A 16,176-nucleotide genomic window follows, 5' to 3' on the forward strand; every position below is an offset into this window, starting at 1 on the left:
GTGGGCAGAATTCTGAAATGCAAGTGTCAGAGTCTGTCCTTGTTAAGCTGCACCCTTTCCTACGCTAGGGATCCACCCAGGCTGCTGGAGTAGTAGAAAACCAATGGGCGTGGAGGATTTCCTTTCTCTGACTCCCTTCAGTTGCGTCTCTTTCAGTTAATTCCCTGCTCTTCCCTGATCTCTGGCCCTTGCCAACTGAGATTATATAGAAGATCTGCCCCACTCTTCCAGAGTTAGATTTTCTACAATGGTATCTGGAAGTACAATGTCCCTCCAACACTACAGCAATTTTTGTGCTTGTGTGTTGTTAAAAGCTACCATGCTTTAGCTCCTGCTGTCTGCAGCATCATTTTATCATCTGACAAAGCTTACAGCCTTTCCATATTCTTCCAAGTAGAAGTATAGTATAGTAGAGTGGTTAGGAGTGTACTCTCCGAAACCTGACTGAGGTTAAATTCAGCTCTGGGACCTGGGACAGGCTATTAAATCTCCTCTGTAAATGTGGGAATAAAAATAGCACCTACTTTCCAGGGTCATTGTGAGGATTACATTAATGTATTCATAAAATGGCACTTAGAACAATGCCTAGCATTCAGGAAGTGCTTAATAAGTATGACCTATTATTATTATCATTTGGGTTAAGTGTGAGGAAGTTGACACATATGGACAATAGTCCATGGTCCTAAGGCTGAGAGCCTGAGCCTTCAGGCATTTCCATGGAGAAATAGGACTTTTAGCCATCTCTGGAATATGATCCAGTGACAGATCTCCAAGACTCACTGACAGAAACACCTCCTTCTCCACACAGCAGACTTCTCTGATAGAGACTGAGTTTGGCCATTGCTGATGACATCTCTTGGATAGGACTGAAAAGACCTTGCCGTCCCATAATACAGGGCTTTTACGGTCCTGGAAGTATAGGTGTAGGCATGTTTGAATCGGGGGCCAAGCCTCCCTCAAAATAGCTCCTCATCTTAGAATCACTAAAGGCAACTTCCTTTAAAAAAGTGAATGACCATCCCCATTTCCAGGTAAAATGAAAGTCACTAACCACTTAATGGGTGTGGCCAGTCTTCAGTAAGACATTGAATGGCAGTGAGAAGTAACAGCAGGGGTATGCTCATCAGAATTCAGTCCTCTCTCCACTGGAGGTGGGGTGGGTTGCAGACAGGGCCCAACTTCTGCTCTTTAGAGTGGATGATGGTGAGGTGGATATTCTGAATCCCCAGTTAATAAAGCAGGAAGCAGCTCAAATAATTATATGGAAAAAAAGATGTAACTATATTCATACTCCAAGTTCATTGTGGTTACATTCACTTATGGCGCTTGATATGTTTGCAATGTTTCTATAGTATATTCAGGAATATACTTGTATAATCTCTCCTGTATAGGAATGGACTTTTACAGATTATCAACACTGAAGCTGGGGCTGCATTTATGCGCCTCTGGTTTGCAATGCAGCCTGGCCATGCACAGCTGCAGATACTGTGGCACATGGAGACAAAGGGATGCTCTGGACACTTCCACTGCCACAACCTTCCCTTATTTCCCAAACAAGAAATTTTGTTGGAAATTCTGAGTTTGTAATGGCAAGCATAGCAACCAATGCTATATTCTTATGAAAACTCTCTTAGGACTCTGTAAGGATTCCAAGTCTGAGAACGAAAAAAGAACAGCATTTGCTTCTCCTCCTCCTTCCTACTCCACCCCCAGCATCTATTTCTTATCAGTCTAGAGGTGATAAAGATTTCTGCTGTGTTCTCCCAGAGGGGCCATAAATTAGAGACCACAGGTAACCCTAAGCCCAGAGAGCTTCAGGGACATCATATCTTCACTCAAGTACACCAAAGTCCTAACCATTGCACCTAATGTGCACCAATTTTAGTAGATTACATTCTATGTCTGTACTATGTGGCATAACACTCTAACACTTGTGTTGATAATAGGTTCATTTTTGGAATTAGCTAGAGCAGAGTGATACATACACAGAGAAACTCTAGAATGAAATTCCCAAATGTAACACCTTGATCTGGGGTTTAAAACGAATTTTCTTAAATAGTTTCACAAATTATTGCTGGAAATCACACTATTTTAAAATTTGTTCTTGAATGACTACAAGGAAATTGTCAGACCAAAGAAAACTTTAGCTATCCCATTGTATTGGGCAGAATAATGGACCACTTTGGCCCCCAAGATGTCCATGACCTAACCCCTAGAACCTGTGACTGTGTTACCTTACATGGCAAAAGGATCTTTGCACATATTACTAAAGTTAGAGACCTTGAGATGGGGAAATTATCTAGGATTATTCAGGTGGGAGAACAATGCCCAGCTGTGGTCACAGGAAGATATGACTACAGAAAAATGTTCAGGCCAGGCACAGTGGTTCATGCCTGTAATCCTAGCACTTTGGGAGCCCGAAGTGGGTGGATCACTTGAGGTCAGGAGTTCGAAACCAGTCTGGCCAACATGGTGAAAGCCCATCTCTACTAAAGATACAAAGATTAGCTGGGCATGGTGGTGCATGCCTGTAATCCCAGCTATAGGGAGACTGAGGCAGGACAATCGCTTGAAACTGGGAGGCACAGGTTGCAGTTGCAGTGAGCTGAGATCGTGCCACTGCACTTCAACTTGGGTGACAGAGTGAGACTGAGTCTCAAAAAAAAAAAAAAAGAAAAAGAAAAATGTTCAAACAGATGCAATGTTGCTGGCTTTGAAGACGGAAGAAGGAATCACAAGCCAAGGAACATGGGTGGACTCTAGAAGCTGGGGGAAAAAGGAAATTAATTTTCCCCTAGGCCTCTAGAATGATGTAGCCCTGCATTTTAGCCCAGTAAGACCTATAGACCTGTGTCAGACTTCTAACCTTCAGAACTGTAAGACAATACATTTGTCTTGTTTTAAGCCGCAAGTTTATAGTCATATGTTACAGCAGCAATAAAAACAACTAATGCATCCATGAAAAAGGTGCTAGATCTAAAAGCCTCATGGATAAAATTCTGAGGTCGTTAATGTACTAACATGCTTGTTTAAAAGAAAGGTTAGACTATGTCGGCACCGACATGCTTGGCTTTGTGTTCACGTCTCTCTCCCTCCTACGAACCCCGCCTAGATTTCCAGCTCAGTTAATTGAGCACTCACAAGCAGGTGTGTTGCTCAATATCAAGTGTGTTTCAATTCAAATCACCAGAGATGTGAAGCCATTTGCATAGTGCTCCAAAATCCCTCCAAGGACTCGGTTGATAAAAATCTGGTTATTTCTGGCTAAGTAATATTGGGCGTTTGAGTGCCCAGTAAATAAGCATCTATTTTTCCCATTCAAGTTTGGAACCAGTGGAGAGATACAGATAGAAATGTCAGCTTCATCGCTAATAGAAATGGACTGCAAATTATGGTTTGAGCTCTCAGTCAAAAGGTGTTGCTAAAGACTGCTGGCTTTCTACTCCCATAGAACTTGGGGGGGACTACCCATCAAGAAGAAGCTTGATCCATAGATTAGAAACCCTTACCCAGGACTGATGTCTCACACCAGCCTGGGTAAGAGAAGGAAGAAAGAGAGACAAGTCCCCAATAATTGATCTTTTAAAATAAATTAGTTACAGCCAATTGAGAAAAGTGGATAAAAATAAATAAGTAAATCTCATTTAAATGAGATCACCAGATTCTCAGAATTTCCTTTTAATTCCTGTCATTTTGATTTGGGTCTATACCACCAATGAGGCAAACCTGTTTTTAAAATTTTTAATAAACACATAAAATGTCATGGTTAGTGACTGCCTGGGGCCGACACATAGTCAAATAAAGGAATTTACCAAGACAGTGATGGGTCTGGAAAGGCAGATTTATTTAAAGAAAATAGGGGATACACTGCCAGGGAGCAACGGTCAATACAGCAGAGGGAAGGCTGTCTGCTGTCTGCAAAGAGGCAGAGACCGGAGGGGAGTTGTATAAGGTCGTGTTGCTTGGGCTGAATGTTTGCAGACAGGATGGTTGGTGCAGGTGGGCTGTGAGTTGGATGCTTGTAACAGGATGCTCGGGTGCTAGTGAGCCACTTGCAGTTGACCCTGTTTCTCAGAACATTTGTTCCTCTCTACCCCCTATTTTTGTTTCTGCCAGTTAAGCCCATTTTTCAGTTTTCTTTCAACTCTTTAGGGCTCCATAAATTGTAAATATTTATGGGGGACAAGGTGATGTTTCGATACATGTATACATTATGTAATGGTGATGTTTCGATACATGTATACATTATGTAATGATTAGCATGTTCATCACCTCAAAAATTTATCATTTCTTTGTGGTGGGAACATTCAAGAGCCTCTCTTCTGGCTAAATTATAGTGTCTTATTGTTGACTATAGTTACTCTACTGTGCAATAGGATACCAAAAATTATCCTTCCTTTCTCGTTGTAACTTTCTTGACTAACCTCTCCCAATCTCTACCTGCCCCCTGCCCTCCCCAGCCTCTGGTAACCACTGTTCTATTGCTTATTTTTATGATATCAAGTTTTTTTTATTCCATATATGAATGAGATCATGTTGTATTTGATTTTCTGTGTCTGAATTATTTCACTTAACATAGTATCCCTTACATTCATCCATGTCACACATGACAAGATTTCCTTCTTCTTATGGCTGCATAGTATTTCATTGTGTATATATACCACATTTTCTTTATCCCATCCAGCTATGCAGCTGTGGAAACTCCAGGCACCTCCCCCAAGCTGGGCTCAGGGCCTGTGAGGACTGCTGTGTTCTCCTGTAGCAAGAACTACATGTGTCTGTAGTGGTAATAGGGGTTGCTGGAGGCTCCCTGTTTACCTGACAGGGGAGATGGTGTAGTAGAGGCAGGGTACTTCACTCTCTTCTCTATGCTGCCATCCTGACTTACTGTGTGCCACAGGGATACTGCCATTCCTTTGCTATACTCTAGGGCTCTCCCTCAGGCATTGTAGTCTAACTGTAGTTGTTTATCTGTTATTTTGGTCTTTTTGTGTATAAGGAAGCAAGTGCTAGGTACCTCTAGTTAGCCTCTTACTGACAACCAGGAAATGTTTTCAGTGGAAAATAGAATGGGTTCTTTCTGGTGTTTATTTTTTATTTTCAATTTTTTTTTTTTTTTTTTGAGACAGAGTCTCACTCTGTTGCCCAGGCTGGAGTGCAGTGGCGCAATCTTGGCTCACTGCAACCTCTGTCTCCTGGGTTCAAGCAATTCTCCTGCCTCAGCCTCCCAGGTAGCTGGGAATACAGGCATGCACCACCAAATCCAGCTAAGTTTTGCATTTTTAGCAGAGATGGGGTTTCATCACGTTGGCCAGATTGGTCTTGAATTCCTAATCTCAAGTGATCCACCTGCCTTGGCCTCCCAAAGTGCTGGGCTTACAGGCATAAGCCACCACTCTCAGCCTTATTTTCAAATTTTTAAAGCAAGATATTTGAATTTTTATTTTTAGTGTTGACTGATAATAGAATAAGAGTAGGGTTTTGTATATTTCTGTGTGATTTGCTGATGAGTCACCTATAGTATTCCTTAACACTGAATGGTAGAAATAGCAACAGACCAGTTCAAGTCTACTCTTCCTATGTGACCTTTGAAAAATAATTTTACCTCCCTCGGCCTGTCCTCTCACTTGCGAAAGAGAAATAACTGCACCTCACCTGCTCAGGGACAGTGCGACAGTCAGGTAAGATACTGAACATAAAAGCATTCTGAACTTTGAAGGAGCTTGCAGATATTACATATTGTTTCTATGACTTCAGAAATTATTAAATACTTACCAAATTAGATCATGAATGTGATATGGCCTAAAAAGGTAGTATAAATGGAAGATATTTGATATACAAAATCTGTTATCAATTAAAGAGATATTTCAATTTTCCACAAAGGGTATCAAGAGACCATTAGTGTTAGAGTACACATTGGAATATTATAACTTAAAACAAGAACATACTGCAATGGATAAAATGTTTTTATTTTAGGACTTACATGATTGCTGCATGTCTTGTATCGAATGTTCTGCCCTTCACAATTCCTAAAGGAAAACAAAAAGAAGAAATAAGAAATAATGATTTCATAGAAAAGGCAAGCATTAAAAAAAAAGGCAAATACAAGGCATTGGTTTTACTAGCAAATACTAGTAAAAGTAAAACTTTTACTAGTGCACAATACCCCAAAGACTCAAAGTTTAATTCTAAGAAACTAATTTTTAAATCAGGGCCAAAACATCTTGTGGAAGTGTCACATTAAATAGAGAGTGAATTCTTTAGTTAATAGTAGTACTAACATGCAATTCCTACCCAAGGGTCCATATAACCACTACAAGTAATGTATAATATGTGTGTGTCTCATGTGTGAATATGTGTATTTCTTTTCTGTGAAGAAAAGGGAAAAGCTACATTCAAAAGCATTTGTGGAGCATGTCTCCACTAGGACATTTCTCTTCCCTTACTGAAGCGACTCAAGTTAACAGGGAACTTGCTACCTTCCTTTAATTACTACAACAGCCTCTTAGAAATCTGCTTGAAGTAATGCTTCTTTTTTTTTGAGACAGAGTCTTGCTCTGTCACCCAGGCTGGACTGCAATGGTGAGATGTTGGCTCACTGCAACTTCCCCCTCCCAGGTTCAAGTGATTCTCTAGCCTCAACCTCCAGAGTAGCTGGGATTATGGGCATGTGCCCCATGCCCAACTGATTTTTGTATTTTTAGTAGAGACAGGGTTACGCCATGTTGGCCAGGGTGGTTTCAAACTCCTGGCTTCAAGTGATCCACTCGCCTCAGCCTCCCAAAGTGCTGGGATTACAGCCATGAGTCCCGTGCCTGGCCTATTTTACTTCAACCACTAACCTTACCAAACAGGATTCTACAAAGTCATGTTGGAATAGCGTTTTTGGGAGGCTAATATTGGTAAGTTCGAGAATTTTCCATGGATGACCACCACATAACCTATCTTCCCCTAAAGCTACAAGCTCTGGGACCCTGCCACTCATTTTCCAGGCGGATTTTGCCTTTGGGAGATTGGAATTCCATCCAATAGGTACTTTACTCAGTCCAGTGCCTGTTTGTCTATATTTTACATAAACTCCTTAAAGATATCTGATCTATTCATGGCACTATTCCCACTTTTTCAATGGGGTTACATATTTTTCCCTTTATGTTTTCCTGGTCAATTTGATGGCAAATTTGGAACAAGGAAAGCTAAACTCAGGCTTAAATAATCATTTTGAATTAAAAGTCAATAGATACTATTTAAATTGTTACTAAAATATTTATTTCTATAGGAATAAAAATAATTTTAAAGTGGATAGGAGGTCTTTTTTTGCTAGAAGGATTAAAAATGAGCCTATATGAAATGATTGATAGAGTCAGCAATGTAAAACTCATTGCATGTATTTTCTAATGCTTCTATTTTTCTTGATTACAAAAGGAATAAGTGGAAACCAGTAATGTGCCAAGAAGTATAGAAATGGACAGTCACTCAAAAACCTATCACCAAGAACTTTATTATTTTGTAATTTAATCTTCCATGGTTTCTGCCATTTACAGGATTAAAAATCATACTGTTAATTCTTCCTAGTTTTTGTTTTAATCCAACATTATAAGCATTTTCTCATTTCACTGATAATTCTTTGGAAAAATTATTTTAATGATTAAATAATAGTCCATTATACAAATATTATTTTTGTAGCTTTAAATTTAAAATTTTTAAAATTGTGACAAAATACACATAACATAATATTTACCCTCTTAACCACTTTTCAGTGTGTGGTTCAGTGTTTAACTATGTTCACATTGCTATGCCAATATTACCTTTTGTGATTACATTGCTTCTCTTTTTCCCTACTTAAAAATTGACTTTGGGATGTATACAACTTTAAGAGTTTTGACAAACTCATACAGTTGTTTAACCACTACCACAAGCAATATTTGGAACAGTTCCTCACCCCCAGAAATACTCTCAGGTTGCCCCTGTATAGTCACCCTCTTCTGCTACCCTCAGCTCCTGGCAGCCACTGATTGGTTTTCTGTCCCTATAATTTGCCTTTTCCAAAATATCACATAAATGGAATCACACCATATGTAGCTTTTTGAGACTGACTCTTTTTAGCATAATATATTTGAAAATCATTCTTGTGGTTGCATGTATCTATAGTTTGTGCCTTTTAAATTGCTGAGTGGTATTCTATTGCATATACACACAACCATTTGTTTATTCATTCACCAGCTAGATATTTGAGTTGTTTTCAGTTTTGGGTAAGTATGAAAAAGTGCTATAAACATTCATATACAGGTTTTATGTTAACAAAGTTTTTCATTTCTCTTGGGTAAATACCTAGAAGTGGGATTTCTGAGTCCACTCTTTTTTATATAACATAAAAATTATTTGGTAAACATTTTTAGGTCTTCATTTTTGTCCATAGATACAATGCATATTTAGAAGTGTAAGACAAATCCCAGTCCTTTCATAATATGAATGTTTCATGTATGAGCTTTTAACTCTTGGCTGGCTAAATATTAATTATTGGTTGGATATATGGCTGGCATATGATTAAACCTTTGCCTTTCATACAGGAAAGGTAATGCTGCTTGATATGTTATTACTTCCTACATGATACTATTTCCTTAAAGCTGTAAACACACTTCATTGACCTCTGATATTTAGACTTGCAGAGGAGAAATCTGATTTTTATTATTTTTCTCATGTGTTTTATGTTTCTGCCTGAAAGCTTATAGTTCTTTTGTTTTGTTTTGTTAGTATTTGACATGAAAGCTAAGTTATAATCAGGATGTATCCAGTCCTGTGTTTCTTTTCATCAGTCTTTACAGAAAATGGTGAGCCTTTTTGAATGGCGTACTCAAGGTCTTTATTTACAATGCTGCTGATTATTCTCAGACTATGATTTTGATTATTACTCTTGTTTCATAAATGCTTATAATTCTGAGGTTGGAGCTCCCTCTCTCTGCATCTATTATCTCTTCATTGATCCATCTATGATTTTCTCTTATATATATTTCATTTCGTTGACCTTTTCTTGTGCTTATAAGAAATTTTCCACAGATATTCCTCCACACTACTAATTTTAATTTTCTGTAGTGGTTATTTTGTATTTTATTGTGTCTGGTACACTTTTAACTAACTTCCACTCTTTCCTTTGTAGTTTTCCCTCAAACTCTCCCTCCTCCATTTCCATTTCATCGTAAATGCTTAGGACAGCAGTTAACCATACAGTTGCTGCACTCTGTCCTAACATTAATGGATCAAAGAGGACATCACTGGCTTTCTGTTCCAGCTGCAACTTGTGTTCCTTGTCTCCTCATATCTTGTGTTTTTGAGGCGGTACAATCACTAATTAGATTTAGAAGGCTTTGGGAGAAGGACATTTTGGAGTGAAAAAAACAGCATTATAGCTGCCTCCAAAAGCATTACCTAACTTGTAGTTAAATGGTATCTAGGTAGATGTGTCTTCTTGATTTGTGGTTCAGAACATCTTCACAGATTATCACAATGGATTGACTGTGTCTTAATATTTTGTAACACTGCATATTTATGTTTTTAACTTTTTGTCATAGGTATTTTATTCTTAAATTTACTAAAATCTTGATAAGAGTACATCAAATTTTAAACATCCAAGCAGCACCAAATTGGGAGGCTGGTAGAAAAAATGTATTGGGGTGGATAAGTCTTTCTCTTGGTCAAGGGGAAATGACTCCATTCTACTGGTAAACAACAGCTATGCCTATGGAAAAGGTCATTCACTTACATGACTGACTTTGTTTTGCTTTTTATGTATGGACAAAACAAGAAAATAAATAATAGGAAAAGTGAAGAAGTAATTGAAATTACTCTGCTTAGTTTGGAAAGGCCCTAGTTGAGGAAAGTTGCTAATAGATAAGGGAAGTGATAATCAAAAAGCTTTTTGTACCATGCTGACTTGAAGCTCTAAAAAGCTTCTGATGCTAATTTCAAGGGAACAAGCAAATTAGAGAGACATAGGTTTAAAAAATTTGAATTGATGGGAATACTGGAATACAAAAATTGTTGAAACTTATAAAAATGGCATCTTCTTTAAAAAACTTCAGAAATAATTTTTCAGATGCATTTTTAGGAGTTGCTTAATTTTAGCTATTTATATTTTTAAAAAGTTCTTGTAAAAAGAAACTTAAAACTAAAAGGTAAGGAAATAACATATCAAAGGTATCTCATGGCTGTGTCTCAGGCCTTCAGTGTAGACCATGGGTATAGTAATGGTCTACACTCCATTGCCACCTGTTATACCCTAATTGTAAGTTGAGTTTCCAGGAGTCACTAACTTGCATCTTGAGTGTTGAGCCTGAAAATGTAAGCCTAAAAAGTATATACATCTCTACTACAAATCCCGCTACAATTGCAGCATGTTGATGTGAAAAAGAGAGCATTTTATGTCGTGAATTTTCAAAACCTAATGTACCACTTTGGACTCATTCTTCCTTCAACAATGTCTTATGGTGAGCCTACTATATACCAGGATATGGATATAAAGATTCAGGGAGATTACTTTTCAATTTCCTTTATAAGTCAGTAGCAAGGTTTTTCTTTTTAAACCCAACCACCTGGCTATTATTTTTAACATTCTATTTTACTTTGTCCAACCTAATACACAGTAAACCCAGTGACTGGCCTCTATTGATGTGGCTTGCTTTGGTTACAATTTAGTATGAAAATGAATGACTACTTTATGAAACAGGCATAAAATGAAATGCAAGTTATTTTAAAGTTAAGGACATTGGAATCCTAATTCCCCAAGCAGGAACCTGCCAGCTTATTCTGGAATAATTCCTTTGAGCCAAAGCAACATAGCTGCAGAAATATTACTTGCAAGTTTTTAATTTCATTGTAATTAGTATATGCAAGAGCTAATGGTTATCAGGAGTATTTGAAAATTCAAGCATCATTTCACAATTATGTATTTTCTATCCATTACAACATTCATAACACCCTGAAACTAAAGAGTTTTGAAGTCATAAATGTATGAATATATAAAAAACATATGTTGATTCCACATGAGGATATATTAAAAACATTAATAATATTTCCCTGGAGTTCATAGCACTATAATTTATTATATTCATTTGATGATATATTGACTCAAATACTGGTGTCATAAAGACTGAGAAGTATGTGTTTTGAAGAATAAAAATATATTAATTTTTAAAATAGTAGTTAACTTAAACCTGTGTTTCCCATGATTGGCACTTAACTAGAATATCAAATTACACCCTTCTGCAAGAGAAAGAGACATTCTGGCTGGCATATGGTTTTCAGTGCAAAAGAACTGACTGTTTAAAGTAATCAAATTCTGAAATAACTTTATCCAGAAGAAATATATGAGCAAAATAGCTACATTTGCTATTTTCCTAAATCACGAATGCCCTAAATCATGAATCTGAAGGAGTACACTGATAAAAGAGAAGGCACTGAAATGCTTTCTAAAGCTTTGGGATGGCTTTCAGTTTGGTTTTATATGTAATCACCTCCATATTCCTCTTCCAAGAAAAACTGACCACAAGTATTCAATATTTATGAAGACTTAATAAGTCTCTAAGGCAGTTCAAGGATAAAGAGACCTGATAAGCATTCCAAGGGAAGTAGGTTTCCTTCTTAAAAATCTCAGAGTACTTCCAAAACGACAATGAAAGTTCTTAACATGGGAATGGGTCAGAAATGATTCAGGTTTGCAGCTGCCTAAAATGTGGGGAGCAGGAATGAGTGAATTATTAAAGAACCTGCTACCATGCTTTCGAATTAATCTAATTTCATTATAGGCAAAAAGTGATGTTACTGTCCCTGTTTCTTAGACATGGAAAAAGTAGGTGTGCCACAGGCTTGACCCCATGCCAGGAACCAAGCTGGGAGAGCACATGTAATGCCTATACTTATCTCACGTCTGAACCCCCACAGAACATATTATTCTCTCAGTTTATGCACATATGTGCACAAATACATATATACACATTTGATTTAGGATATTTTCTACCCTCAGATAACTGTTTAAATTAGATAAGCTCCAGGAGCAGGCAAATTTGGAAATTCTCAGGCCTAAAAGCAAATTTCAGAATGTAGGCTAAGGTTTGTATAGAAACAGACTAAAGAATGATATATTAGTCCTAAGAAATAAAAAAGTTAAACAAATACCACATCAGAAATGGGAGCTACCGGTAACTGAGTAAATGGAAACATACTGTACAAAAAACCTTCTGCAGTTTGATTTCTTTTCTTTCTCTGAAAACTGTTTTTGAGAATGTCCATGTTAACAGATGTAATTCTGTAATTCTAATTCATTCACTTTTAGAGATCTGTAAGAATCTCAGTTATAAATATACCAAAATTTATTTATCAATTCTCTTTATTCTTCATTTATCAATTTTCCTAAATGTTGATGAAGATTTTGTTCCAAATCTTCATTTGGAAGTTGGTTTCAAATTTTAAACTGCACCCACAGTTCTGCAATGAGCAATCTTATACTGTCATGTTAGGCATATGTGCATGTTTCTCTGGGATATATACCTGAGTGGGGTTGTTCTGTTTGGGTGTTTACAGCATCACTATTTCCAGATATTGACAAATTGCTCTCTAACATGGACAAACCAATTTTCACCCTTGTTACCAGTACAGGAAGTTTCTTATTTTTATACACCTAAGTTAAGAGTTGACATTTTAAAATTTTTTAATTTTTTCCCAATATGAAGAATGTGAAATATCTCATTTCATATTCTTTTTCTTTTATTTTTGGGGGAGACAGATTTTTGCTCTGTCACCCAGGCTGGAGTGCAGTAGTACAATCTCAGCTCACTGCAACCTCCACCTCCTGTGCTCAAGTGACTCTTGTGGCTCAGCCTTCCAAGTAGCTGGGATTATAGGCATGTGCCAGCACTCCAGGGTAATTTTTGTATTTTTAGAAATGTGGTTTCATCATGCTGGTCTTCAACTCCCAACCTCAAGTGATCCTCGCACCGTAGCCTCCCAAAGTGCTGGGATTACAGGTGTGAGCCACCACACCCAGTCTCATTTCATACGCTTTTGCAGTTGTTAGTGAAATTATTTTCATTTGTTTTTTACTATGCAGATTCATCTTCTGTGAATTGCCTGTTCATATTCTTTGCCACTTTTCTACCAGGCTCTTTTTGCTTCTATTTTATTGGTAAGTAGAAGTTACTTAAAAATTTCAAATACTAGTGCTTTACTGGTTATATTCATTGTCAAGATTTTCTCCCACTCTATGGCTTGTATTTACTTTAGGTTTGTATTTTTGTGATACAGATGTATATTTTTATTGTGCTTGCATTTATCTATATTTTCCTTTGTAACTCAAACTTTTTGTATCTTAGGGAACATTTCACTATCTAGAAATCACAAAGATATTCTTCTATATTTCTTTCTAAATGTTTCCAAACATTGCTTTTTATAAATAGAGATTAATGCATTTGGAATTTATTCATTACATGAATTGATATATTCTGATATTTTCCTTTGACTATTGATAACCATATCTGAGCACCATGTAATGAATATCCCTCTTTCAGTACTGATTTACAGGGTCACTTTCAATATATACTAAACTTCCACACATGCATATTTGTTTCTGGGCTCTCAATTTTGCTGCATTTGCTATTCCTGCCTATGCTATTACTATAGTTAAATGAAACAATTGTCTGGGCAAGTCTATTATTTTGTTCTTTTTCAAAATTATTATTATTATTGTTTTGAGATGGAGTCTCCCTCTGTCACCCAGGCTGCAGTGCAGTGGCACAATCTTGGCTCACCGCGCCTCTCAGTTTCAACCGATTCTCTTGCCTCAGCCTCCTGAGTAGCTGGGATTACAGGTGTGCGCCACCATGCCGGGCTAATTTTTGTATTTTTAGTAGAGACGGAGTTTCACCATGTTGGTCAGGCTGGTCTCGTACTCCTGACCTCATGATCCACCCACCTTGGCCTCCCGAAGTCTGGGATTACAGCGGAGCCACCATACCTAGCCCCTTTTTCAAAATTATTTTCATTTTTTTGCACTTCTATATGATACTTAGAACTGAAATTATGCTAATAGATTAACAGAAAAAATTGGCATGTTTATGATGTCGAGATTTCTTATCTATGAACATATTTTTTCTTTTATTTAGGTAAGCTTCTAAATCTTCCATAGAAGTCTTACACTTACACATTTTTTATTGAATTTATTACAACATACCATATATTTTGTTAGTAGTACCTTTTGAAATTTTGCTTTCAAGTTTTTGCTATTGTGTAAGAGCAGTTATTTGTGCATTAATTTGTTTCCAGTAATCTTTAATGAATTATTTTATTAGTTTTATTATTTTATGTATAAGTACTCCTGAATTTTTCTATCTGCATAATTTAGTAGTCTCTGAATAGTGAGAGTTATTCTATTTTTTTCTAATCCTTCTATTTAATTTTTTTTCTAGCCTTACTACACTAACTAGGACCTCAAATACAATAATGAATATGAACAATGACAGTGGGCATTCTTATCTCACACATAATGTTAAGGAGAATATGGTAACATTTTCCCATAAAGATTATCTGGTGCTTATTCCTGCTAAGTATCTCCTTGTGTATTGTGTATTTTAGGATTGCAAGTTTGTCATAAGCAGAATTCTATTGATAGGAATCCTGTGCAGCTGGTTGGTGGCCTGACTCTCAGATCTTTCATTGCTGCTATAACCTCAAGGATATCACAGGCTACAAGATCACTTTCCATATTAATTTCCCACCTAAATGTTTCCATGATCATATAGGATATATGGGATTACAGGTGTGAGTCACCACGCCCAGTCTCATTTCACATATAATAAGTATAGGCCAATATATATACACTTCCAAATTTTGGGAGAACAGGTCCACTCTTCCAACATGGAATTTTTTTTTCATATGGAATTAAGACTAAGATATTTAAATTCCCTATTCCGGTGTGTGGACTTTTTCCCCCTAGTTCTGTTTATTAGGTGTCTGGATCTCAAGGGTCTTGTTTTTATCTTAGGGTTGCAGTTCTGCACAGAATCAGTTATGCACTTACTAGTTTGGCATTCAGTTTCTTCTTTGCTTTTTGGCCCCGTGGATTTCTCTTAATCTCTTGTAGATTCAACTTTAGTGTTTTTTGTTGTTGTTTTAATGTATGTCCTATTTTGCCTGGCATTTCTAGTTTTTTTTGTAATTAAACTAAATCTTCTATTTAAAATAATTGTAAATCAGCTGGGTGTGGTGGCTCACACCTGTAATCCCAGCACTTTGGGAGGAGAAGGCTGGTGGATCACTTGAGGTCAGGAGTTCAAGGCCAGCCTGGATGACTTGGTGAGACCCCATCTCTACTAAAAATACAAAAAATTAGCTGGGCATGGTGGTGTGTGCCTGTAATCTCAGCTACAGGAGGCTGAGGTGGGAGAATTGCTTGAACCCAGAAGGCAGAGGTTGTAGTGAGCCGAGATAATGCCACTGCACTCCAGCCTGGGCTACAGAGCAAGACTTGTCTCAAAAATACATATAATAAATAAATATAAAATAATTTAAAGTCACATGCATTTATAGGAAAATAATAAAAAGAGATTCCATGGATCCCTCAATGGTAACATCTTGCAAAACTCTAGCACAAGAATACAACTAGGAGATTGATATTAATACATGTACAGAACATTTCTATTATCACAAGGATCCTGCAACTTGCCTTTTTAGCTGCATCTCCTCCCCTCCCACTCTATCATCTTCCTAACACCTAGGAAATACTATTCTCCATTTTTATAATTTTTGTCATTTCAAGAATATTATATAAGTGAAATCATATAGTATGTAAGCTTTGGAGATTGGATTTTTTATAACTTCATTGTAATTCTCTGGTGATTCATCCAGATTGTTGTATTTATCAATGGTTCGTTTCCTTTTCTGCTGTGTAGCATTCCCTGGTATGGCTGTAACATCATTTGTTTAATTATTCACAAGTTAAAGGGCATTAGGGGGTTGTTTCCACCTTTTGGCCACTGTGAGTAAAGCTGGTATAAACATTCATGAATGGGTTTTATTGTGAACCTAAGTCTTCCTTTATCTGAGAAAAATGCCCAGGAATGCAATTGCTGAGTTGTATGGTAGTTGCATGTTTATTTTTTAAAAGAAACTGCCTATTTTCCAGAATGGCTA

The 16,176-nt window shown here is 37.0% G+C and overlaps 1 protein-coding gene across 7 annotated transcripts in view; it reads right to left on the minus strand.

Moving 5' to 3' along the window:
* The window catches only part of ADAMTSL3 (ADAMTS like 3), a 338,323-nt gene that overhangs the window by 204,762 nt on the left and 117,385 nt on the right, over window positions 1–16,176 (minus strand). For all 7 annotated transcript variants that reach the window (XM_064366147.1, XM_064366148.1, XM_064366144.1 and 4 more), the window contains exon 5: window positions 5,984–6,029. In XM_064366147.1, the coding sequence (XP_064222217.1) occupies window positions 5,984–6,029 (46 nt within the window). The remainder of the gene's footprint in view (window positions 1–5,983; window positions 6,030–16,176) is intronic.

The sequence above is a fragment of the Aotus nancymaae genome, unplaced genomic scaffold (genome assembly GCF_030222135.1).
Source record: "Aotus nancymaae isolate 86718 unplaced genomic scaffold, 86718_ANA_hifiasm-v0.15.2.pri h1tg000064l_0, whole genome shotgun sequence".
Lineage (NCBI taxonomy): Eukaryota > Metazoa > Chordata > Mammalia > Primates > Aotidae > Aotus > Aotus nancymaae.